This window comes from Myotis yumanensis, unplaced genomic scaffold (assembly GCF_028538775.1).
Source record: "Myotis yumanensis isolate MYYU_CA2020_CCGP unplaced genomic scaffold, mMyoYum1.0.hap1 SCAF_16, whole genome shotgun sequence".
Classification (NCBI taxonomy): Eukaryota; Metazoa; Chordata; class Mammalia; order Chiroptera; family Vespertilionidae; genus Myotis; species Myotis yumanensis.
This window is the reverse complement of record NW_027223767.1, coordinates 22528329-22554544: the sequence shown is the minus strand read 5'-3', so window position 1 is coordinate 22554544 and position 26216 is coordinate 22528329. Positions and strand designations below refer to the sequence as shown.

General features: G+C 54.8%; 1 protein-coding gene across 4 annotated transcripts in view; it reads right to left on the bottom strand.

Annotated features, from left to right (window-relative positions):
• Positions 1–26216, bottom strand: part of RAB11FIP4 (RAB11 family interacting protein 4) — a 97930-nt gene that overhangs the window by 19325 nt on the left and 52389 nt on the right. Inside the window, exon 1 of one of the 4 annotated variants that reach the window (XM_070395503.1) lies at positions 21048–21300. The exons of 1 other annotated variant lie outside the window; for it this stretch is intronic. Coding sequence is in view for 1 of the 3 variants with exons in the window: in XM_070395500.1 (XP_070251601.1) it covers positions 21048–21077 (30 nt within the window). In the remaining 2 variants the exon portion in view is untranslated. Of the gene's footprint in view, positions 1–11289; positions 11311–21047; positions 21301–26216 lie in introns of those variants that run through there. 2 more of the 4 variants (XM_070395500.1, XM_070395501.1) reach the window with 2 other exon arrangements.

The window sequence follows — 26216 nt, the reverse complement described above, 5'->3', positions numbered from 1 at the left end:
GCTCCTCGGCTCGGGCTGGCAGGGCCCCTCAGGAAAGGTGCTCCCGGCAGCCCCAGAACTGCAAGGAGGGTTAACAGTCGAAGGGCTGTGGGAAGCCTCCCAGCGGCTCCTCAGACAAGGATCAGGGACATCTGAGGAAGGAGGTCAGTGACAGGCGTGCTGTGCCCGCCCAGATGTGTGCAGCCAGTGGTGCGCAGGCTCCTGCGGGTCTAGACCCACCAACACATCCTGGGCTAAGAGATGTTAATTAATGAGTCTGGCTCCTGCCGGTGCCAGGCTCCGGCTGAGCACCAGATGGGCCAATAAAGTCGGCATCAGACAGCCAGGCCCCCGACTGTGTAATTAAAATCACCCCTGGTGTTCACATAGCCCTTTCTACCTAGATGTCACTACTCCAAGCCCACGTGGCTCCCAACTCCCTCAGATCCTGTCCTACGCCAGCTACTCCCCTGCATCCCAGGAGGAGCTCACATTTATGGGCAGCCACCCAGTCTGCGCCGAGAGCTGATATGTTACCCATTTGGGCTCCGTGACACCTCTTCAGGATTCTTATCTCCGTCTTACTAATGAGGACATCACGGCTCAGAGTCACCTGCCAAAAGTCCTCGGCCTGCCTCCGAGTCCCCACCTGCCTCAGCCACAGGCGGTTCCCTTTATCACTGGTGCAACCCACACTTCATGGACTTTCAAACCTCATGGTGACCCTGAGAACACACATCACAGGGCAGCTTACTAATTATGAAGCCCTATTGCTGCAACTGCATGTGCCCACTTCCTGTCCCCACAGGAAACTCCCCAAGTCAGTGTGTGGATGCCTGGAGAGAAAGCAGGAGGAGACAGCCCTCCAAGGAGAGCTGGGGCTCCTGCACGGGCAACGTGCCTGCGAGCTTTCACCTCCCCGGACCCGGCAGGGGGACTAGCACTGCTAGGAACCAGCTTTGTGGCTCACAAGAGCACTCAGCCACTTTACAAATGGGCGTCTTCACAGCCTTGTGAGTTGGGTCTCCTCTCCCGAGCTGTGTAGGTGGTGACTCGCCTGGAGCCTCGTGGGAGTTAGTGGCAGGGCTGGGACTGGACTGTGAGTCACCAACACCCACTCTCCCCACAGCACCGTGCCAGCAGGGGTCCCCAGGGGACGACAGGCAGGCGCCAAGTGAGGCCAGCATTGGTGCTCAGGTGACCGGCTTGGCCTCGGGACAACTCCTGTTGACCTCACTGGATACCCAGACCCGGAGGCTGAGTTTCTGCCGGGCACTGTGCCCGGAGACATCCAACTCACAGCATGCAGGTACCTGGTACCTGACATCCCACAAATGAACCAACTCCGGGCAGCCCACCCAAGGTCCCAACCAGAGTGGCCTTGTCTCAGCCACAGGTGGGGCAACAGAAAGGATAGGCGCCCCACAGGGGTCCCTCCCTCCCCCAAGACCACCACCTCCTGAGGTGTATTTTTACCCTGTGACTGAGCAGAGTCCTTATCTGCCTGGCCCCGCACACCTGACAAAGCCTCCTGTCTATGTCCGTCTCACAAACTCCCCACCTGCCTCTCACTACAGCCCCGGAGAGCGCTGGGAGGTGTACAGAGCAGAGATTAAGGACTCATGGTCTCCATCTGACATGGGCAGGGGTTACTCTGGAACTTCCCAGCCTCAGAGACCTAAAGCCAGTCTCCCCTTGCCAGCGCCAGGCCCCTCACCCACCCCTCGCTTCCTCTCTCTCATCATGCCAGCCTTTTCCTTTAAAGTTAGCTGCTCCCTACACTATCGCCCTTTTCATTCAACCCACAATTGTTTGCCCGAGGCCAGTGGAAATTTTAACTTCAAAACCATTTCTGGTAGTTTTCCCCTCCTTTCAAATAATGTAAGGACGGCTAGATGGAAATTAACTAACTGCGCCCGATTAGTCCCGGAGGGTAGCACTTTGGCATTTGTCCTGGACCAAAGCATCCCTGCACCTGTAGTCCTCCCCGAGGGCCTGGGCTCTGGCCCAGCTCCCATTCCTGGGCCTCTGGGGAAGGGCTTGGGGGCAGCACTGGGCCTGCAAGGGTGCTGCTGGGGTTGGGGACAGCCTGCTCCGATGCCCACCCCTCGGGCAGGGAGGCAGAGCGGGGGCAGCGGCAGGAAGGTGCCGGGAGGCAAACTCTCAGCCCAGCCTGAGCCACCGCGCACTGGCCGGCAGAACCCAGTCACACCAGAAACCCTTCTAAGCCTGTTTCTTTCTTTTATGGTTTTTAGATAAAGTTACAGACAGAAAGGAAGAACTCGTCCATAATAAAAATGTCCTAGCAGGGTTTCTAGGACTGGGACTTGCCCGGGCTTCCCGAGAGCTAGGTCACCCTCCGGCCCGGCGGCCTGGCTGCTGCGGCCCAGCGTGAGCTCCCAGGCCACCCGTACTTCCAGGAAGGAGATCGTTGGGGAATGTGCGGGAGCTAAAGATTAACCCGCCTGGGGGTGGTGACGCAAATTCTACTGAAGCTACAAGATTCCAGGAGTTCCCGGACAAACCCAAGGTCAATTCCAGGCAGAGGGAGCCTGGGCTGCGGCAGCCCCTGGTGGTGTGTGTGTGTGTGTGTGTGTGTGTGTGTGTGTGTGTGTGTGTGTTGGGTGGGGTGTGTGTGTGTGTGTGTGTGTTGGGTGGTGTGTGTGTTGGGTGAGTTGGGGGGGGCTCAATGCCATGAGAGTGGGAGGAGTGGGTGGAAAAGGATGATATCACCCCATAGGGCACCTCATGCTCACCCAGCCATATGGTCTGTGTCCAGATCTGCCTCCACAGCGTGTGCTCCTTGGGGGTGAGAGGACGCCTGGGGCAGGGTCCCAGATCAGAGGCCTGCTCCGGAGGGGTGGCGGGACTAGGGGAGTGGGTATGTCACCCAAGTCCCAACCAGGTGGCCTCCAGTGTATCCTCTCAGCCACAGGTGGGGCAGAAAAGGTATGTCTTTTCTGGGGGGACGTTAGGGAAAGGACAGTGTCCTTCACAGGCAGCACCGGGCAACACCTGTGGGTGACCCCTATTCCTAGCCCTCTCCTTCGGACCCACCGCCAGCCCTGGGCACAGAGCCCCCTGTTCCTGAAGGCACAGGGTGGCTGACATGGCCAGCCCACTCCGGATCACTTCCTCCCACCCTGCTGAGGGACCCCAGAAGTAAAGGGGGTAGAACAGACACAGCACCCTCCTCAGCCCCACACACCCTTGTGAATGCGGCTCTGGAGTCTGGCAGACTAGCTTTGAGTCCTGGTGGCCCGCCATTCACAAGCTGTGTGACCTTGAACAAGTGACCTGTGAGCCCGACTCCTAGAGAATGAAGACAGCCACCTGACCCTCAGAGCGACTGTCGGGGCCACACACGATCATCTTCACAAGCACCAGGGAGTCAGCACCAGGGGGAAGGTTAAGTCCGGGTCTGGCCTTGTCAGGGGCTGCGCGCTGCAGAAACCAAGCTGCCCCGGCTGGCCAGTCAGCCAGGTCCTGGTCAGACAGGAGGCCGGGAGGTATGTCCTCCTCAAGAGGCTGGGCCGGGGGCATTATCCAAAACCAAAGGTTTCTGGAGAGTTCTGAGGCCCAAGGCTGGCAAACAGGCTGCTCTGGCAGGGGAGGTCTGCACTGCCAGCATCCCCTCCAAGTCCCCACCGTCTCCAGCTCGGGCTGGATGGGACTGGCCCCAGCCGGAAGTGGGAGCTTGGAGGCACAAAGCCTGCCTGTGGATCCCCTCTCCAGTCTCAAGAGCAGTGTTCAGCAGCCAGCAGGCCCCAAAGTCACCCCTTCTGTAGGAAGCTGGCAAGGGCTGAATTCAATGGCCGGTGAAAGGCCAGGTATGAATACGCAGGGAGACTAGCCAACAACGCCCCGCTATCCATGCTCTGGGCGGCACCAGGGGCTCAGACTCGATGTCATTGGTGCCCCCTCACCCACCTGGCCCCAGTGGATCCCACCTCCAAGTCACACACACAATTACTCTGAATTTTCCTGGAAGCTGATGTACGGAGGGCACTGGCGCCATTTCCACATTCTCTGGGGGAGGGAAGACCCTAAAGGGGTAACCACGAGGTTTCTACATCTGAGCCCCAGTGGTGAGCACTGCAGGGAGCACACAGCGAGTGAGGAGCCAGTACTTGAGGAACGAGAAGGCGCTGCAGAAGGGTGGACTGACTGGACGGCCACCCTGAGCCTGGGAGCCATCCTCGTCTGGTCACTGGTTAGCTGTGACCCGGATGAGTTGTTCATTTCTGAGCAACCCACCTGACAGGATTGCCACAGAGAATCCAGAACAATGCCCCCACCTCACAGATGCTGGAAACACGGCAAAGAAGAGAGGGGCAGAGTGGTGTGAGGAGCAACCTCTGGAGGTGGGCCGACTGGGATCAAATCCAGGCTCCACCACTTACGAGCTCTGCGATTTTGGGTCGCAGCACCTCAGTTTCCCCATCTACGGAATGGAGTTAGCTATTATTAGGACTATATGAGTTGGTACGTGTTCTATGCACACACAGAAAGTGCTATTATCGTCTTCACTGTATTGAGAGAAGACACCCAGGGGTGCCTCCTGGCCACCATCCAGCCCGGGGACCGTCCCTCGGACCTGCTGGCACACCGGGCGGAGGTAGGTTGGGTTTAGCTGCAAAGCCTGCCCTCCAAGCGTGCCAGGTGCCTCTTTCCCCCGCCAGGGATTTCTCCTGCCCCCTCTCCTCGCAGGTGTCTCTGCACGTAGAGCGCTAGGACAAGATGCCGCTGGGGCAAGGGCGTCGGGAGGCTCCGAGGCTCTGGCTCATCCACCCCCAGCCCTGGCTCCCAAGCAGTAACTCAGAGCCAAAGAACAGCGCTGTGGGGACGGGCTGGATAAAAATAGCCTGGGCAGGCACATCCCGGCTTCCCTCGCAGCCGGGCACCGTGGGCACATGGGGAACCGCACTGCAGGGAAGGCATGACGGTGACACACACAAACCACGCCTCGTGTGGGGAGAAGCCAGCCTGCGCCTGGGGGAGCTGAGCAGGCTTGGGGGCCGGGCTGGGGATGAAACTCGTCACACTCCCAGCCAGGACACAGCCCAGGAGCAGTGACAGGCTGGTCAGGGTCTCGCTGGGTCTTTCCCGTGGGCAGCAGAGAGCCAGTGTAAGGAACTAACCTGTGGATGCCACGGTCCCCAGGTCCACAGGGCGGAGAGGGGTGAGCTGGTGGGGATCCTCTACACACCACTGTATTGGCCACTCGTCATGCAAAGATGGTGGCAGCAGAGATCAGTGAGCAAGCCAGGCTGTCCCCGACTCCTGTCTGTGCTGCCAACCCCTGCCCGGAAGCCAGGCCATGCTCTGCAGGTGGGTGGGAGATGCTCATCAGTGGCTGATAAGAGATCGTGATTCAGCAGAAGGTTCCCCAGGTGCCAGTGAAGGGACGAGGGTGGTAATAAAGGGGTATTTAAGTCCCCACCCAGGCAGACTGGGCCTTGGGCGTGCATTCTGAACAAAAGTAACCTGGGCTCAGATACAAGGGCCAGGCGAACATGGGAGCGCCAGGTTACCAAACCCTTAGAGTTGATCGCCCGTCTCGGCCAGCCATGGGGACTGATCTCACACCGAGAGCCAAGGTCTGCAGCCCCAGCTTCCCGCCCTGGTGGGGGCTGAGGTCAAGATAGGTTCCCACCCCAGGGCCAGATCACAGTGGCCAGGAGCCACCCCTCTAGCCAACCTCCCTTCTGCGGGGGTGGCAGCGAAGGCCACTTTCAGCTCTCTCCGCCAGCCAGGGGCCCCCAGATCCACCTCTTGAACCCTCACAACAGGGAGATTATCACCAGCGGCTTAAGACCACCCTGAACTGGGCTTGCGCTCCTGCTCCCGCAGCCTCCAGGAGCAGATCTCCGCGTGGACGCCCAACTGCTGCTCTGCTTTCATCACCAGGCGGACCGCTGCTCCCAGGAGGGGGACACAGTGACAGCCGCTGTTTCCTCTGAGCTCATTAGGCTCAAGTGGGAAAGTCTAAGAGGGTTTGCTTCTCGCATCACCCGTCTTCACAGAAGGGAGGCTGAGGCTCTCGGGCTGACGTGGTTCAGTCCTGGACGTGGCGGCCCCCACTGGCGGGGGAGCCTCAGGCCAGGACTGAGCAGAAGAAGAGGAGAAGCCTTGCTGCTGTTTCTCAAGAAGCCCCACGCCACTGGCGCAAAGCGCAGGCGGCGAGATAACGTGCCCACTGCTGCACACACCACAGCGGAAGGGTGTGGAAGCCACACTGCCGTTTTCTCAATGTTTTAATGGCAGCTCTTGAGCTGTCTCTCTCCCGATCTCACATCCTCCCTCCAACACGCACACTGCTGCTAAAGGGGTGTCACAGGAGTCCAAAGGAAGGGGGGCCCAATGCAGCTCTCAGAAGACTCAGAAACGAGGGGTGTCAGATGGCCCCCGGCAGCAGAGGGGGTTGAGCTTCCTGAAGGGCGGGACTGGAAGTATTCGGGGATCTATGTGTCCCCAGTAAGGAAGGGGCTGGGAGGGAGGGTCCCAAGCAGGTCCAGACCACAGGGGCTCTGGCTGGCTGACCCACATGACCAGCCTGCCCCAAAGGCTGTGAGGCTCAGCTCAGCTGACACCCAGCATGCGACCACTCAATGTTCACCCAGCTGCCTGTGTCCAAGTTCACCCACCACCCTTCCAATCAGGGCAAACTTCCCAGGAGCCCGCTGACAACTGTGAGAGAGGGCTGCCCGAGCTCGCGCCAGAGCCCAGTTCTCGCCGTAAAGGAAGCAGCTGGCATTCTGGCTCTGTGCTTCCATCTAGGGACAATCTGTGGGCATGAGCAGCATGAGTCCCAGGGGTGTAGGAAGAGCCAACAAGATCCAGTTTTTAAGCCCATTAGGCTACGGCCCAGACCCCGGATCCCACTGGAAACACCCCTCACAGTGGAGCCATCTGCCAGCCAGGAGACACTCGAGCCCTCTATCCCCCTCCCACGCCATTTCCATTCCAATCATGTTCGAGTACGTCAATAGTTAGCAGTTAAAAAATAAAAACATCTTACTAAAAATCTAATGCAGAAGAAAAAGAAAATGGAATAAATCATCCTATTAAAAGACACATATTGTCAGATTAGATGATAAAAACACCTACATACCATTTATAATAGACATCATTTAAGCATAAGGACACAGAGAGGTGGGAAGTAAAAAAATTAAGAAAGATACACATCAACACCAACTTCTCCAAAGCTGGAGGGGCTATATTAATATCAGACAAAGTACACTTTAAGGTAAGAGATAGAGGAACATTAAGAAATGACAAAGATGAATTTAACAAGATGTAACACTTGTAAACATTTAGGCATCTGAAAACATCATTTCAAAATATATAAAGCAAAATTAGAACTAAAAGTTGGAGGTTTTCATTCACCTCCCTCAGAAATCAATGGAGCAAGCAAACAAGAGAATTAGGAGGGAGACAGAGATTTGAACACCACAAACTTGACCTGACACAAATAAAAAACACTATATCCAACAAATGTAGGTTAAAACCATTAGTCAGTGGTTGATGAGGCGTTGGATACTTACACGGTACCAAAGAATCGCCCCTCAGATCACTGCCAAATAGCAAGCAGCCACCGTGCCCCACACCTCTAGCATGGAGAAAGCAGGCTATTGTCCACGCAGTTATGAAACCGTACACCACTAATTGGGAACCACCAGACATTAGCCTACTGACATGATACAATATGAGGGATACAACACCACCTATCATGTAGTTTTAACAACACAACTCAATTCTCATCAAGCCTTAGGATCTAACTTCTACTGAACAGAAAAACAGGAGATGGAAGAACAAATCACACATCACAGGGAAAATGATCAAAATTGTGTGACCTTCTACAAGACTACTGGCCTGGTCTTTTCAAAAAGAGAATGCATAAAAGAAGAGGGAGGGGGACTTTTCCAGACGGGTGGTTCTCAAACTTGATTTATACATCAGAATCCCATGGGGGTGGGAGGAATTGTCAAAATTCAGGTTGAATCAGTTTCTGAATCAGTTTCTGGGGTGAGGTCTGAAAATGTGCACTTCTATAGGCTGAAATGCTTTTTTTTTTTTTTTTTAAATAGCATTTCTAACAAGTTCCCAGGTGCTGCTGGTCCCAGGACCGCACCGTGAAAACCACTGTTCTAGATTCATCAAGAGACATAAAAACTGCATGTCATCCTTGGTAGATCCCAGATCAAACAAACAACCAAACCATCACCTAGCTGCAAAATACTTTTTGGGGGCACACAGAGAAGCTAAAAGATGGGTTAGGTGATATTAAGGAATATGCTTGATTTTGTTACATGTGTTAATGGTATATAGTTACAAAGGAGAAATGTCCTTAGTTTTGATAATGTCTTGCCTAATTTCCTTTCAAATGGCTCAGGAAAAACAGTGATACACAGAGATAGAGCGAACATGGTCACAGCATTGGAGAGCACCAGGGACATGCAAATCCTTAATGAACGGTGCCGTTTCCTTCTCCACCAGCTCTGTGGTGGTCTGTTTTGGTTACAGGGGCTGGTTGCCTGGCTGATGGGAGTCATGGCTATTGGAGGGGCTGTATGGTGGGCTCTGGACCCTCGGGTCTGGCGAGGGGTGCTACGAAGTGCTGCAGAACACTGCTTTGGGCAAAACTTTGTGAGTTACACAGGTGGGTGGCTGGGCCTCACCCCCAGTGGCTTCCCATAATCCATGCTTACAGGTCTTTTTTTTTTCAGTATGTTAGAAGTAAACCTTAGGTACATAAAACAGCAAGACAGTTGAGTTGTCCCAAACTCGCTGAACTGGTTAAGGAAAAGTGTAAAATCCCTGTCAAGTTAAAAAGGAATATGAGGAGGTGAAGCCGTCCTTACCACTATCCTCGAGGGAGAGTCAACAGCAGTAGGAAGGCTGGAGGACCAACACAACCTCCAAGGGCAAATAAGCCCCAGGAAGAACTGAATGATGAGCAGTCTAGGCAGCAAGATTAGGGCACGGACACACGGACACAGACACACACACACGGAAGATCATGTGAAGACATAGGGAGAGGACCCTGGCCATTTGCAAGCTGCGGAGATAGAGGCCTCAGAAGAAATCCACCCTGCCAACACCTTGCTCTCAGATGGTGGACTCCAATATTGTGGGGAAATGAATTTTAGTAGTTTGAGCCACCCAGTCTGTGGTGCCCTAGGGAACAAATACACTTCCCTTCTCCTCCAAGAAGCCTGCCTGAAACCCCTCAGCTCGAGCTGGATTTTTCACCCTCTTCCCACCCTGATAATAACGCAAATTCCTTCAGGTCAGTTCAATTCAACCTCCAGGAGAACTACTGGGCCTCCAGGACCTCATCAAGAGACCGGGGTTTCTCTTTGTTCTGTTCTCTCCTCAAAAGAAACACTGACTTCTCTTTCATGATCACTTGGAGATACTGCTGCTTCTACAGAGACTACATTTTGCTGAAACTGAAGTTTGCTGAATCTGTGATTTTCAGGATGGTGTTTGTAAACACTATTTATATATGAATCTCGGGAAATTATTCCCGTTTCTGTGTTCTCTCAGTAGCATAGGTGGTTCTACCCTTAAAGAAGTGCTCGGGCAGCTCAGTCAGAGACATTTAAAACTGTAGTTAGTGCAGTTATAATACAAATGTCAAAGTTATTTTACCTAAACAGGGACTGGTTTACAAGACAGGAAACCAGCAGTCAGCCCTGGAACCACAGGCTGGCACCACAGAGCCTCGGTCCTGGGTCGGGCCACCTCTGTGGCCAGCAGCACTCAGTAATTGAATAAGATATTACCAGTTTCTCCATGCCAGGCAGTATTTTTGGCTACTTGAAATCCAGAGCAGATGTCTTCCCTCTGTTGTGGTCACTTGGAGAAGGAGCGCCCTTACCATTCCTGGGACATGTGGGCACTTGCTCGGCTGTGACGCCAGCCTCCCTCTGACTGGCCAGAACCGAAGCCCCTCTCTACCCGCCCCGGCTGTCCTTCCAGAGTCAGTGATGGTGAGTGCGGGGGGGCCGGCAGATACTGTAGCTAAGTGACTCATCTCCAAGGAAAACCCACCGGGTGGTCCTAGGGTCAACTTCTGCTCCCATAGAGACCAAGCCCTTGATGGGGGTGACTGTTCCAACAAAACCCTAGGTCCCCAATCGGAGTGCACCCGTGAACCTACCTCCTGAGCAAAAAGGACTCAGAGGCCTCCTGGAGCAGCCTGCTCCCTTCCCCCAAACAGAGCCAGCAGCCTTGATTTTCAAATGAGAATGTGGACTTTGGAGACAAACTGTTGGGGATTATGAAAACAGAACTTAAATTGCTTCCACATCTGGAAACCAAACCCAGCAGCCAGCCCCAAGAATTCCAGGCATGTCAGCCAACAAACGCTGCAGGTCAGGGAGGTGTTTTCTGCTAGCCCAGCTCCCAGTATCCACCTACCCAAACCCACACGTAGACCTTCTGTCTACATCGGTGACTGGTAGAGCCACACCTGAGAAAGGAAAAAGGTAGCACTCGGAGCACCAGCCACGTGGCCAGCATCTGCTATGTGCTTTACTGGGGGGGACGGGGGGGTCTGGTTTTCTCCCCCTAAGTCCCAGCAAGTAATACCACCTCCTCCCGACAGAAGAGGGCACGGTGCACAGTTTAACCCACGTTCCCCTGAAGTTATGCGCTGGCTTTTCTCTCTATGTCCCTTTGCCGTCATACAAAAAGGTAGAGCCGTGTGAACCTGAGTCGTGAACCCCTAAGTTCAATCACCCCATCTCAATTCTCAAAAAAGATTTCCCAAGGACCTGCTGTGAGCTCCAGTTCCCACCCAGCCAGGTGTGGGGCAAGGCCAATGGAAAGCCAGTTAGCAGCTGCAAGGGGCGCATATCAAGGGCTCCCTGGCTCTCTGAACATCTCCTGGCAGCTATTCCGGTTACAAATTATAGCCTTTAAAGAGGTGGCTTTTGAAGTGAGGGCTTAATTACTCCCACAGTCAAGAGCCTGTGGGGCTTGCTTGGGGTCTCCTTGGTTTTTCATCACGATAAGAGGAGCTTCAAGTGGAGGCTTGGGCGGGAAAAGCAGTGGCTGGGGCCAGCTCACCTGTTCTCAGCCGTCCACAGGGTGGACCAAGCAGCATTCCTTCGGCGGGGCACCCTCAAAGGAGGCAACAGGAACTTCCCTGGGAGAGGCCACTGTCTGCTTCAAGGAGGGCACAGCTGAACAGAGCTGCCCCTGCCCAACAGCCGACAGCCAGGGCGGGCACCACCCCACCCCTTCTCTGCCACAGACACCCTCAGGCCCTGGAAGACCAAGCAGAGTGCCCGTGCTCACCTGCAGCTAGTGGCCAGGCTCCACATGACCCACCCTCCTGGAGCAGACCGATGGGGATCAGGAGGGCCAATGACAGGGCAGGCCCACTCTCCTCCTGTCCACCCGCGAAGACCTGTTTTTATAATCTCCCAGCACCTCCCACCACTCAGAGCCTCAGCAGTGCTCCCGCAGGCTCAGTGCAGGTTGTCTCTTTTTGTCCTTCAGCCTTGGCAAGGTCCAGCCACCAGGCTGTGTGTTCCAGGGGCCGCTGGCCACAGGCCAGGAAAGGCTGAACCAGGCTCTCCCAGTGGGGACAGGTGAGCGAGCACAGGTCTGACCACCCGCCACAGATGGGGCTCAGAAGGTAGGAAGCCCCTGGGGAGTCTGAGGCTACGGAAAACCCATCAACCCCCTCAGAGAGCCATAGACCCAGGCCCTGCCTGTTCAGCCAGCACACACTGCCCTGTCCAGTCAGTCTTGGCCTCAGGACATGATACTGCCCCTTCCCCTCCCTCATACTCCAAGCTCTTGACTTTACCGCCACCCCCATGCCTTGGCACAGGCTGTTCCTATGTCTGAATTCCTCCCTTTGCCACAAACACCTGACCCTAAACAAGCCCCAGATAAACACTCCACACACCCCACCCCCACCCCTGCAGCCCAGAACCCAGCTCCTTGAGCCCCACAGCCACCTCTGGGCACACTCTCCCCAGCAGGTCCTTTTTCTGCCCTGTGACTCCTCCTGGGACTGGGAGAGGGGGCCCCTTAGGTACCATTTATGGAGAGAAGAACTACCTAACGGGGACCCTCCCATCCAGCCTCGGCCAGCTAACCCAGGGTTCTCGGTCCCCAGCCTGGAGCTGCGCAGAAGCCTTGCCTCCTGGGGCCCAGGGGAGCCACTGCACCAGCTATAGGGGCTCTTTGTAAACAAAGCCATCCCACTGTTTCATTCATTCTACGCCCTGGTACCCGGCAACCACTGAGGTGCATCCTCGTGCCAGAGGCCAAACTCCACCTCATCAAGGAGGGAGCTGCGGCCCTGACACCATGCAGACACCTGAGGAAGGTGGGCTACTGGCTGATATCAGGACCTCAAGAGGGGAGAGAGGCACAGAGGAGACCTCTGACGAAAACAAGGTTTAAGACCACAGCCTGCTCTGAAGGTCTCCCTTCAGCCAGCATCTTTCAGCTGGAGACCCCCATGTGGCTCTCTCCCAGGACCTCCAACGCAGTCCACTGCTCCCCCAGTCCTGCTCCTTCCTCAGTGAACAGCCACCTCATCAATCTCACCCTTACAGGTCCCCAGGTATTGACGGCTCACCCCAATCCTTCCCCCTGCAGCCCAGCCCTCCCACCCCACACATCGTGCTCACACAGGTCCCTGTGTCTTCACCGATGCTGTTCCCTGCTCAGAACTCTATTTGGAGTCAGACTGTCGGCTGGCACTCCCCAAACCCTTGGTGCCTAGCTACAGAAACACAGGTAGTCTTAAACATTTGAGGAAGACCAGGAAAAAATATACCTATTAAGCAGTTATCATGTGCCCGATGTTTTTGTGCATCAGTCACCATTCAGATGAAAAAACTGAGGTTCAGAGAGGTTGAGTAACTTGCATAAAGTCACAGAGCTAAAGCAGGGCTGGGATCTGAACAAGGTCTGATTTTAACGCAAGGAGGGTATAGGGAATACTGAATACTCGGCAATGGCGGTATCCAACAAGCAGCACTGGAGCACTCTCTCAGGTTGAGCTCTGCAGGCCATGGGAACAGGAATGAGCAAGGCTGGTGGCACCAGAACCTGAGCTGAAGGCTGCAGAGACTACAGCACGCTAGACCACTGACTACTGCCAGCTGAGGCTCCTGGGCCTGTGCCACCCTGGCCACGGGCATTGCCCCCTCCTCTTTCCCACCACAAGGAGCTTCAAAGAGGCTACATGTGGGAAGATTTTACAGAAAGGAAGAGGAGAGAGATTTGAAAGAAAACTGCTAAAAGGAAACACATGTGAAAACGAAAACTCAGGCAAAATGGGAGGATGGAAGGAAGGAAAAGATGATGTTCGAGGATTGTAAACTGAGTCAGAAAGCCCTGGTACATATCACCAGTTTCTCTCTTCTACCTTGGGGAGGCCAGCAGCCCACTCCCTGCCTTCGCTTTCCCTTTAACCTGGTAGAACGGAGCAATGTGACCTCAGATGATACGCAGGAAGAGAGAAATAGGGAAAGGTGCCTTGTACATCATCATGACGACTATGGAGCCATGACCCATATTCGGTGCAAGAAGAAACCTGAGGCTCAGAGAGGTTGCTCTGCTTTCCCAAGGTCACACAGCTGATGAGCTGAAAAGCTGGAATCCGAGCCCTGGTCTGCTCAGTGTTCAAGCTCATTTCCTTGAACCACATTACAGCATCCTTTCATAAATCCTACCACCATGACAAGGTGGCTCTCTCCCTTTCCTTGAAGAAACTGGGCAAATTATGTAAGTTCTTAGAGGTTACCTAGTTTTTGTGTTTCATTAAATTCAAGATGCCTTTGATTTTAAGATGCGCTGTTATTTCAGGTACACCAAGAAAGAACAGGCACTGTCAGTTACATTATAACCACCAGCGAACGCACAACACATTCCAATTTGAGATGTTGAAATGTGAAGGAAAAAAAGTGTCTTGGAATCTATAAAATACAGTGTGAGTGAGCACAAGTGGGGGATGGGGGTTCAGTCACAGTTCCTTAGACGGTGTGTGTGTACTGGAGAGTCGATGACAAGTCTATATATGCATGTGTGTATACACACATACACACACCTGTGCTGCGACAAGACTTTCTTTGCTCTAACTGATGCGATCTTGCAGATAATCTCACAACAAGGTGTTGTCAACAGGAGCCCTTTATTTTGCCGGGAGACCATCCATTCAAGGAGGCAGAGGTTGTCCTGCCACCACCCTCCACTGAGGAGGAACTGGCTGAGCTGCAGAACTCTGGGCAGCCAAGCCCGATGAACAGGTAGGTTTGCTCCCTGGAAAACTACCATGGGCACTGACCCAACGTGGTGGGGTGGCTGCACAGCCCACACCTTTCTGCCTGGCTCCCCTCCATGTCTCTGGGGCCTGCAGGCAGCCAGAGCCGCAGTGCTTGCATAAGGCAGATGCTGTGGGCTGGCAGGCGGGCAGCACTGCTCCAAGCTGGCTTTCCAACTGGGCAGAGGCGGATGGACGGGCAGGCCCTTGCTGGAGGTGAAGGGCAGGTGGGCAGAGGTGCAGCCCCCTCTCCTTCTCCTTCGTAGCCAGGCCTGGCAGAGCAGGCAGCCTCTGGCAGGAAGGACCAGGTGCAGCCCACACCAAGCCTCAGAGAGCTGGCTGTCACCTCAGACCTGCTTTGCATCTCAGTCACCGATTGCCACATGGGCACCAGTCACCACACTCCGGCCCCCAGTCTGCACCTGTAGAGGCTGAGCTGGTTTTCTTACAAACACAGAAGCAGGGGAAGCGGAGTTTACTCTCCTGGAGACGCCCTCAGGTAATGGTGTTTTTTGCCCTGCCACCTTCCTGTTTCAGTGTTGACATCTTCCCTGTAAGAATTCTGTTAGGTGCTAAGGTTATGAGTCACAAGAATCAGACCAGTAGGAGCTTGCAGAAACTAAAACGAACAGCTCACTCATATGCCAGGCACTGTTTTAAGTGTTTTCATGCTTTTACACACCTGATCCACGTAACAACCTTATGAGGGAGGTACTAGCATCATCCTCATTTCCTAGATGAGGAAATTGAGGCACAGAGAGGTTAAATAATTTGCCTGAGATTCCACAAACAGCTACTGGCTGAGCCGGGATTTGAACCCAGACACCTGACCAGGTTCTTGGGCACTATACTCTCCTGCTACCTAACCACCCATCAGCCACCAACTGAGCAAGTGTCAAACCCACTCTGGACGAATTAGGTCACAGTGGCTCACTATCTACCTATCTATATATGTATGTATATATATATATATATATATATATATATATATATATATATAGATTTCAGAGAGAAAGGGCGAGGGAGAGATAGAAACATCAATGATGAGAGAGAATCATTGATTGGCTGCCTCCTGCACGACCCACACTAGGGATCAAGCCTGCAACCCAGGCATGTGCCCTTGACCAGAATCGAACCAGGGACCCTTCAGTCAGTAGGCCGATGCTCTATCCACTGAACCAAACCAGCTATGGCGCTCACTTTCTCTTCACCTAAGGTAGATGCCATTATCAATCCTAATTCTATAAAAGGGGAGATGGAGGCTCAGAAAGGTGAGGTAGCTTGCCCAAAGATCCACAACTAGCAAGTAGCAGAGCCAGGATCTAGATCAGTGGTTCTCAACCTTCTGGCCCTTTAAATACAGTTCCTCATGCTGTGACCCAACCATAAAATTATTTTCGTTGCTACTTCATAACTGTAATGTTGCTACTGTTAGGAATCGTCATGTAAATATCTGATATGCAGGATGATCTTAGGCGACCCCTGTGAAAGGGTCGTTCGACCGCCAAAGGGGTCGCGACCCACAGGTTGAGAACCTATGATCTAGCTCCACGTTATTTTCTGACTCTGGTATTTTTTTCTACTTGAACAGGCACTGAGCATGAGGTGAAGGCGCCTGTGTTTTGAGGTGGGTATTCCTCCCAGGAAAACCAGTGATCAGGAAGGATAAACTGGCTCCTACTCTCTCTCCAGTCTAAGAGGGAGATGGGATTCCAGTGAAGAGCAGACCCCACATCCACTGCAGACAGCACAGGCCACTGGAAATGCGGGGCTTCCTTTTTTATGGCAAGAGGCTTGTGAAGTGCAGGAGAGTGGGGGTGACAAAATGACTCAAGAATAAGAGCGCTCCCACCCACTCTCCCACACTTGAGTTCTGTTTAGGTCTTCCTCTTTCTGATCCCTTCAAAGAGAAAGCTCCCATGAGCAGAGCCACAGGTATTAGCTACCGAGCTTCTGTTTTCATTTGAATCATGTTTACACGATAGGGAAAAAACCCACTTGTCTCAGAAGATGAAGCAGGTTGAATCAATTAAACATAGGCCCCACAGTCAGAAAACTTCCCATTTCCTGAAGGAAGTCAAGAAGTGGGGTTAGAAACACTGGTGTTACCAGTACCAGCCTGCTAGTGGGAGCTGGGGTCAGAGGTCACCTGGACCCCACAGCTCTGGACCACTAAGTTGCCACCTCAGGCTCCATGTGACACTCCAAGGATGCACACAGTTCTGGTTGCCTACTCTCTCCTGCACACCACACATATACACACACACACCACACATATACACACACACACCACACACACCACACGGCACACACACATCACACCGCACACACACACACACACCACACACAAACACACACACACCACACACCACACCGCACACACAACATACACACACCACACAGACCTCCCACACACAACACACACACGCACACACACATCACACACATCACACCACACTGCACACAACACACACACCACACCACACCACAGACACACATCACACACACACACACCACACCACACACACCACACCGCACACAACACACACACCACACACAATACACCACACACACACCACACACCACACCACAGACACATCACACACCACACCGCACACAACACACACACCACACACAATACACCACACACACACCACACACCACACCACAGACACATCACACACCACACTGCACACAACACACACACCACACCACACACACCAAACACAACACACCACACCACACACAACACACACACCACACACCACACTGCGCACACACACACACACACACGGGGCCTCGGCTGGACAGACTCCTTAGGAGACCAGGGCACAGGACTGTGCCGACAACTGCCCCTGGGTAGACTAGTGAACAGAGGCCCAGGCACCCTGGGGCTCAGGAAGGTCAGGGGCTCAGGAAGGTCAGGAGCTCAAGGAGAAAAGGAAGCAGTCCTAGGGGAGGCCGGCCAGAACCTGACAAGCACAGGCTGCCAGCAACTCTGCAGGTCTCCAATGCTGAGCTGGCCGCACCCTGACAGCACTGACAGTGGGAACAGGGAGATGGCCCCACAGTCTCTGCCCGCTTAATGCCCATCACCTGGGTGGGTTTTGCTGGTGCCCGTTGTGTGGTGGAAATAACAGTCTGGCAAGAGCTGTTTCCACATTCATGTGGACAGGCTTATCTGATCTGACGCGGCTGAGGGCAGGAAAGTCCACGGCAGCCACGACCACACAGACACCTCCCCCACGAAATGCCTAATGCCCAAACCTCTCAACAGCGATGGTCTGGGGTGGGCAGAGCCAGGAAATGCATTTCGGACTGATGGATTGCTAGAATCAACTGTACTGTCCTCCTGCTCTCCCTCTTGGGATTCTGGGCTGTGGCTTGGCTACATCAGCTCCCCAGCCCCCGATTTCTATGCTACCTGCCTTACTCTGCAATACACAGCTTCCCTGCAGTTCCGTGGACACATCTCATCAGCCATGGCCCCACCTTAGGGCCTTGGCAGCTGCTGTTCCCTCGGCCTGGAGCTCTTTGGTCAAGATGCCACCTTCTCAGTGAGGACTTCCCTGCCCACTCCATTCAAAACACAACTCCTCAGTCAGCACTCCTTCCTGCCCTGCTCTCTCTCCTGCCATCCATCCCACTCACTGCAGGTCTTACCTGTGTGCCTGCCCCCTCTGCCACATGTGAGCGCCATGAAGGCAGGGACTGTGGTCTATGTTCACTGCAGAATCTCCAGTGCCCAGCACAGAATCTAGCACAAATTAGATGCTCAAATATTTCTTGAATTAAAAAAAATTGCTGCCCTGGCCAGTGTGGCTCAGCAGGTTGCATGTTGTCCTGTGCACCAAAAAATTGCCGGTTTGATTCCTGGTCGGGGCACATACCTGGGTTGAATCCCAGGTAGGGGGTGTGTAGGAAGCAGCCAATTGATGTTTCACTCACACTGATGTTTCTCTCTCCCGCCCCCCCCGCCCATCTCTAAAAAGCTTAAAAAACAAAACAAAAAACTGCCTGTGCAGAGCCCGTGGGTAGGGGCTGGGCACACAGAAATGAGGAAGGGTCTGTGTCCTGGAATGCCATCTGATGGAGGAGACTGCCACACCACAAGCAGGAGAGAGGCTCACACAATGCCCAACAAGATTCAAGGCGGACCTGCCAAATCAACATGCCTATCTCGGGGTGCCCAGCTGATGGGGCAGAGCCACGCTTTAATCCAGCCTGGAGACCAGGTAGTAGGTAGACCTGAGTGGTCCTCCTCATTCGAGAGGCCAGTGACTTAAGGCCCAGTGACCGAGTCAAGAGACAGCAGAGTGGACCTGGAGGACAACAGAGCCCAACCCCAGATTCTGCACACCTGGCCCGGCCAAGGCACTGTGCCCCACTATCTACACCAGGCAGCAGGCAGACGAGATAGAGACGCTTCCTTTTCAAAAAGGAATTAGCCCCCTCTGCCCTAGGGGACAGAGCACAGGGCCGGAGGGTGGGCACCCTCTGGTCAGGCTATCCCTCCCCCGTCCTAGGCCCTCAGTCCCTGAGATGCGTGCCTTCCAGGAATTGCTCACCTGCTACTTTTTTCGGAGCCTCTCCCACCCCCTCCACCTCCTGCCTACCCATGCCTAAAATATACAGTGAAGTAAAACTGTGAAGCCCCTCAAAGCAGGATCAATTGTGAAATATCTCTTGGCATAACAGGCCACGTCAGAGGAGGAACTGCAGCCCTTGGAAAGGAAGTTTCTAGCCACTTTGGTGGTGGTGGTTGGGGGTGGGGGGGGTGTCGTTACAGGAAGAGCTGTGAGGGTCCTGGGTGACCAGTCAAAGAGAAAGCCCTGGTGTGGGGCAGCTGGTTTTACCAGGAGGGGTGGGAACGAGGAGGAGGCTATGGGGGGGGGGGGGGGGGGGCGGGCCAGTGTGCTTTAGGGAAGGGCACAAATGCTCTGAAGAGAGGGAAGGTGGGGGGGGGGGGGGGCGGAGGGCTGTGGAATATCCACCAGGAAGTGCTCAAGCTGTAGCCCAGAGCCTCCCCAGGTACCCTAATTTCTTCTCCCTTTTCTTCCCTCGTTGGACTGAAAGTCCTCTCCATGAACAGACTCCAGGCAGTCTCTCCTACCCATCTTCCTTGGGACAAAGGTCATACCTCCCAGCCTGCTCACCTGGCCTGGCTAATTTAGTCCCTCCCCTAGGCACAATCTTATCTCTACAGGGCCTTAGTCATCCACCCCACGCCCTCCACCGAAGCCCAGGGTCCCCCAAATTACAAAGCTGTCCCCCCAGTAGGCGGTTTGCCCAAGCTGCTCAAGGTCCATGGTCTTCACTGGCTTCCCTCATCCCTCCAGGCCACACATGGGGGGTGGGGAGGCAGGACTGGATGACAGACACCTTAGAAGACAATCCAGATCAACTTGCCCAACAGCTCAGAGGAGTTGTCAGTCTCCCAGCTGACTACAAACATCGTAAGGGCCGTGTTTATAGTAGCCCCTGGGCATGTAATTAGCAGTTTCAGGTTTGTGCCCAGTCCCTCTGGGTGAGCTGGTGCCGGGGAGGTGGCAAGAAACCAGTGGATGGCAGTGACTCCCAGGACTCCACCAAAGCTGAGCTAGACGGTTACGGGGAGACCGATCCCCACTGCGGAGGTCTGAGAGGCACACGACTGATAACCTCCCCGCTTTGAGATTCCTCTTCCATAACCTGACATCAGCGTGACCACATCTCACCAGGGGAAGGACCTAGGGATGCCTCAGGACATGCCTGCCCCACCCCCTTCCCAGGAGCCCAGGCGACTAGCAGCTGCCTCCAGGGAGGGTGGGCAGAGATGTAGTGATCACCAGGAACCAGCCCAGGGGGGGTGGCTACACCGGCTGAGTGCAGGAAGGTGACCTAGAAATAGGTTAGTCAAGGAACATGGACACGTCCCTCAGGGCCCAGTGATGTCTGTCTGTCACATCCAGCCGTCGGGGGAAGAGCGGGGCTGCTGGGGAGAAGGGGAAATGGGAAAGGGGGGACACTGGTGGGTACGCAGGGGACAGTCCCGGGCTGAACAGGGACCAGGTTCTCACGGAATAGAGGGAGAGTGGGAGGGAGAGTGGGAAAGGGCTGTGACAACAGCAACTACGGCCGGGACCCACCCGCTGCCTCTAGGGGAGCGAAGGGGTGGGAGTCATGCACACCTCCGCCCTCCGCAGCATCAAACCCCGAGCTAGGCTGGCCCCGCTCTTGCCCCGCAGAGCCCCTCGGAGCGGTGAGGGGAGCCGGGGAACAGGCTCGGTGCAGCCGCCAAGAGCTGCGGAAACGCTCCTTCGCGCACAGCCGGCTTCAGGACTCGGCGGGGGCACGAGCAGAGCTGCGTCAATACCCGGGGGCGGGAGTGATGGTGGGACGAAAGGGTCCGAAGGGAGGCGTCCGGACAAACGACCCCTTTCCCAGGCAACTACACCCCCTAAAACAACTTTCTGAGACTGCACGTGAGAAAGAAGCGGCACCTCTCTCCGCGCCCCAGAGCCAGCCGTGCCCACCCTCGCACCGGGGTGCAGGCAAAGGGCCCCGAGTGGGCAGCGGCTTCTCCGCCGCGGCCACGCGAGCCGGAGGCAGGTAACCCGACCTCCCGGCCAAGGCCGAGAGGGCGGCCACTCCCGGGGCGGGAGCTGGCGCCGGGCTGCGGGCGAAGTTCCCCGCTCCGGCAACTTCCCCGGCCCCGGGACCGCGGGCGGGCGGGCCAGGTGCGCGTCGCCGGAGCCCCGCCAGCCCGAGCCCTTCGGCCGCAGCTTACCTGGCCCCCGGGGGCCGGCGGGGTGCGCATTCCCGGTATGGTCGCAGGTCGGTGCGCTGCGGAGGAGCGAGCAGCAGGCGGACGCGGGTCGCGTGGGGCGGGAAGGGACGTGGCGGGTCGCGCGGAGAGAGCAGGAACGGCCCCAGCCGCGCCGCGGCTGTTCGCTCGGTTCGGCACCAGCGCAAGATGCCAGCCCCGCCCCCACCCGCGCCGGTTGCCGGGAGACCCGCGTGGGCCGAAGGGTTCTTTGTATCAAAGCTGCCGTGACATCACGAGGCGCCCGGGATCTGAGATCGAAGGGGCGGGGCCCGGGCGGGGGCGGGGCCTGAGGAGGAGGAAGCACCGCCTGGGAACCCGAGCCACGTGGGGCGGGCCCAGGTAGCCACGCCCCCTAAGGTAGGGGCAGGTGTCTGGGGCGGCGCCGACCAATAGCCGCGCGGCCGGGAGGCGGGCCCAGGCGGCCCCGCTCCCAGGAGGCGCTTCGGTGAGTGGAGCTGGTCCGGGCCGCCCGAACCTGCCCCGCAGGTCACAATCGCCCGGGTTCGGGCCGCCGGGCCCTCGCGCCGGCCTGGCGGGCTCTGTCGCCGCCGCTGTCTGTTCAGTTCACTCTGCTTGTGGTCACCGCACGGCGAGATTCTGGCCAGAGCTCCCGGGCTCACGTTGGCGAACCCGAACGAAGACCTGCCAACCCCTACCCCCAACCTCTACCGGCCGCCGGAGTCCGATGGCTCCTAAATTGATTCTCATCCTGAATCCCACCTATCAAAGTTGTCTTCATAACCGGCCCAGTGATACAAAGAGGCCACGGGAACTGAAGCCGTGGCCAGCGGTTCCGTTGGTTAGAGCCTCCCGATACACCCAGGGTGCGGGTTCATCCGGTCAGGGCACATACAACAAGCAACCAATGAATACATGGGTAAGTGGAACAGCAATCGATGGTTCACCCCCCTCTCTAAAATCAATAAATAACAATAAAAAAAGACAACCAGAACTAAAACACAAAAAGGAAAGGACCCTTTCTGTTGAATCCTGGTAAATACAATTTACGTCGAAAATGTGCCCCCCTCCTAACTCTTCACTATGCTCTGGATTAAAAGGAGGCAAAGATGCAAAACAGCCAGTACTGCAAATGTGGTTTCCCTTTCCCTTGATGTTGCATTGCGTAACTGGGCTGAGGGAGACGTTTATCTTCCTAATTATCTGGCCCGGGTCAGGGTGAAGCCACCTTTGCTTTTCCTGAGTTTTCACTGCCAACAAGGTAGCACTTCGGTATGGTCAAGGCCTGTCACCCAGCCAGCTGTCACCCGCACACACGTGCGCACGCACACACACACACACACACACACCTTTCCAGCTTTCTGTCCTCTTCTCTCTGGCTCCTTGCTCTCAACTCCCTTCTCCCCAGTCTCTCTCGTGCAAATAAATTCCCAGTTGCCCCTTAGTTTACCAGAATCTGTCTCTGAGATAAAGCATCCCACTGGGGCTCCCAGACTTGCTGGGGGCTCCCCCAAAAAGAACAGCATTAGCCAGAGGCAGACCTGGCAAGGGCTGCGTGTGAGGGGAGGGGGGAGCAGTAGGGGTAAGGTGGGAACCCCATGGCTGCTGCTTATACCTTGCAGTTCAGAGATCTCTGTATGGAGGCCACAGACTGTGTGTGTCCACGCTCACTGTCCCCAACACACAGGAGCACTGTGGTGCATCAGAAAGAACACTGGCTTTGGACTCGGGCAGACCTGAATTTGATTCCTACTTGCCAGCTGTGAATCTGGGACGAGTTATAGAACCTCTCTCAGACTCAGTGTCTTCATCTGCGAAATGGGCATGGCACAGTCTGCCTGGTGGGTTGTGCACCCTGGCACAGTGGGTACACTTCATTGTAGGCACTCATCAACGGTGTGGAACAGGAATGGGCCTCTACACCCTGCGCCTGCTCTATCTGCCTTCCCAGCTCCACCCCAAGACCTTGGCTCAGCAGCCTCTGTGAAGTTTAAGGGCGTGGCTAAGTCCAGGGGTTCTATCTCAGTTTCCCTTCTTCTTTTTTGAGTCTCTTATTGCCCCTAAGGACTTCAGGGCTCCAGAGAGCAGGCCTCACGACAGAATCACCCAGAACTGGAGAAGAGTAGCTAAGGTGGTCATCCCTTCTCTGGGTCCCGGCACTGTCCTAGTGAAGGTCAATGGAGGAAGTCAGGTTTGTCAAGTCCCCTCCCTGCCCCCACCAGGGACAGCCTGATTGACCCTTTCAAGAGCTCTATGGAGGGAGGGGGGTGGTGTTAGTGGTCCCTCTTTATTTTTCCCAAAAGCAGTGGGGTGGGGAGCATCTCCAGGTATTTGTTGTGAAAAGCTGCACGACAAAGAGGAAGGTCACAAGATGCGAGCACTGAACACTTCTGAGTCTGAAGTCTGCCCAGTTCTGCAGTTTGCCGTGGGGAAGTCGTTTAGTGTTTCAGAGCCTCCGTTCCCACCCCTATGAAATGGAAACAAGACCTTCCCTCTTCCATGGGTGAGGTTTGAGTGAAATGATGAAATAAGTGTCTAGTACAGTGGTTCTCAACCTGTGGGTCGCGACCCCTTTGGCTGTTGAACGACCCTTTCACAGGGGTCACCTAAGACCATCCTGCATATCAGATATTTACATTACGATTCATAACAGTAGCAACATTACAGTTAGGAAGTAGCAACGAAAATAATTTTATGGTTGGGTCACAACATGAGGAACTGTATTTAAAGGGCCAGAAGGTTGAGAACCACTGTACGAGGCCCCTAGTGCTGCAGGCACTCAATAACCAGCAGCTCCAGCTCCCAGTTATGACCAAACCATGAATGAGTCCCAGTCTGGCTCTGTGATTAGGTGTGTGAGCTCTGGAGCCAGAGCCAAAGGTCATATCTTGGCGTCACCCCCTTGTAGCTGGATGTCATCTGTAAACTGGAGATAGTAGTAGTGTCTACCGGTATTTTACGATTATTGTGAGGATCAAAACCCATAAAATACTTAGAACAGGACCTGGCATATAGCAGGTGCTCAGTAAACAGTAGTCATTATCAAGTATCCTATGTACTTGCAAGGTGTAAGCAGCAGCCATGGGGTTCCCACCTCACCCCTACTGCTCCCCGCTCCCCTCACACGCAGCCCTTGCCAGGTCTGCCTCTGGCTAAGAGGTGAGGTGAGGATTAGCAGTCAGTGGCAGAGCCAGGATTAGGGCCGAGCCTCATGACTCTGTCTAGTGCTCTCCAAGACGGACATCAGTCATCAACCAGGACTGTCAACGTCAGCCCCACCCTGCCACACACTGGGCTTTATTGCTGCCCAGCCACAGGATGGCCAGCCGCTGCTCTTCGTGTGGGAAAGCCCTCCAGGCAGCTGGCTCAGGCTTGCCCACCAACACTGTCTTCGCACCTCCCTTTAGAGGACCCCTGACTCCTCGGTCAGAAAGTATCAGCCCTGAACCTTAAGCCTCAGCTTTCCAGCCGAGAGGACAAAGTCACCTTTGATGCTGTAAGCCTAGGCTTCCAAAAGGAAAAACAGGCACTAAGGAGATGGGCAGGACCTGGGGTCACAATTTGACCCTGGGGGAAAGTTGTTCCCAATCTCCCACTTAGAAGCAATGGGAGGACGTGTCTATCCCAGAACCCTCCACTCCACCAGGGGCTTGTCCTTGTGCTGGGGGCCTGTGCGGGGCCTGGGAAGAGGAGGGCATCTGGGGCACATTGCTAAGAGCCCAGGCACAGATCTGGGACGCGGGTACACATCCTGAAAAAGGGAGCCCCTTTCCATTGGCGAACACCTCGGTGTTGATGACTGTGCCTGGATGCCTTCCCCTGGGGCTGGCTTCCCTCGCAGTGTCTGACTGACTCTGGCCCCAGACTGAGTGTTCCGAGAGACCACGCTCTATTTTTGTCAACCTGTGCACACATGAACAAAGGGTTTTCTTACTCACGCAAACCCAACGAGAGGGAAAATGGTGAGAAAACCTACGTTTCCTCTGACTCATTCAATCATCCAAGAGGAGGCGGCGGCAGAAAAGGAGGAAGTCGGACCAATCTTTTAACTTGAACTGGGTGAGGGCAAGGAGGAAAAACTCTTTCCTTGACTCTCCGTAAAGTCAGGTGACTGCAAAACCAAGAGAGCATAAACAACTCTCCTCTCCTACAAACACCCGCCTCCCCTCCCCTCCTCCTCCCAGGCCAGGCAGCCTGTGTCTCAGACTTTTAGTTCCCGAACTGCACCACTGGACTCATTCGGGGAACTAAAAAGTGTCAATGTCTGGGTCATATCCCATAGCAACTGAGTCCAAACCTCTAAGGTGGGAGTCACCTGTTAGCTGTTTTCAAAGGTGATTCCAATGCAACAAAGTTTGGGAACTACTTTGCTAGAGGCTTGCTGACTGCAGTGGGAGTTGGAGCAATCACAGGGTGAAGGCATCATTTGTTCATTCATTCATTCATTCATTCATTCACAAACACGTAATGAAGAGCTTTTATGTGCCAGACCCTGTTCAAGGAGCTGGAGATACAGCTGTGATCAATACAGTCTTGGTTCTCATGAAGGAGCATTCTGGTGGGGGAAATCAGACAGCGAACAAATGAATGATATACATGACTCCTGCTATGAAGAAAACCAACCCAGGGTAGAGGGTAGAGAAACTTTGGGGGTCAGAGGTCTATTTTCACCCGGGATGTAGGCACTGATTTTTGCTCCAGGAGAGGGTAGCTGTGCCCGTCCTTGCTGTCCCGGATTTTATCCTGCTTTCTGGGTAAAACAGCTTCCTCCTGACAATCCTGAAGGTCCTGCCTCCTGCCCGTCACAGGGCCCGGCCTTCCTGCTTACCTCTTCCCCTTAGATCTCTTCAGGGCAGGGGCCTGGCACGCTCTGCACACAGCCTCCTCTCCTCTCTGTCAGCAATAACATGTGACCCAGGACCTGGGCAAGGTGCATGATCCATCAAGGGTCATGTATGTGTAACCCACAGAGGGATTTTAGGCTTGTGGGGTATGAGAGGTCATGTGGGACAGTGGAGAGAACCCCAAACGCAGGGTCAGAAGACCTAGACTTGAGGTCTGACTCTGCCACTTACTGGCAAAGGGTCAGTCACTTCACCTCGCCAAGCCTCAGTTTCCTCATCACTCAAATGGAAAGACTGACCAATTCTCTAAGAGCATTAAAAGGAAAAA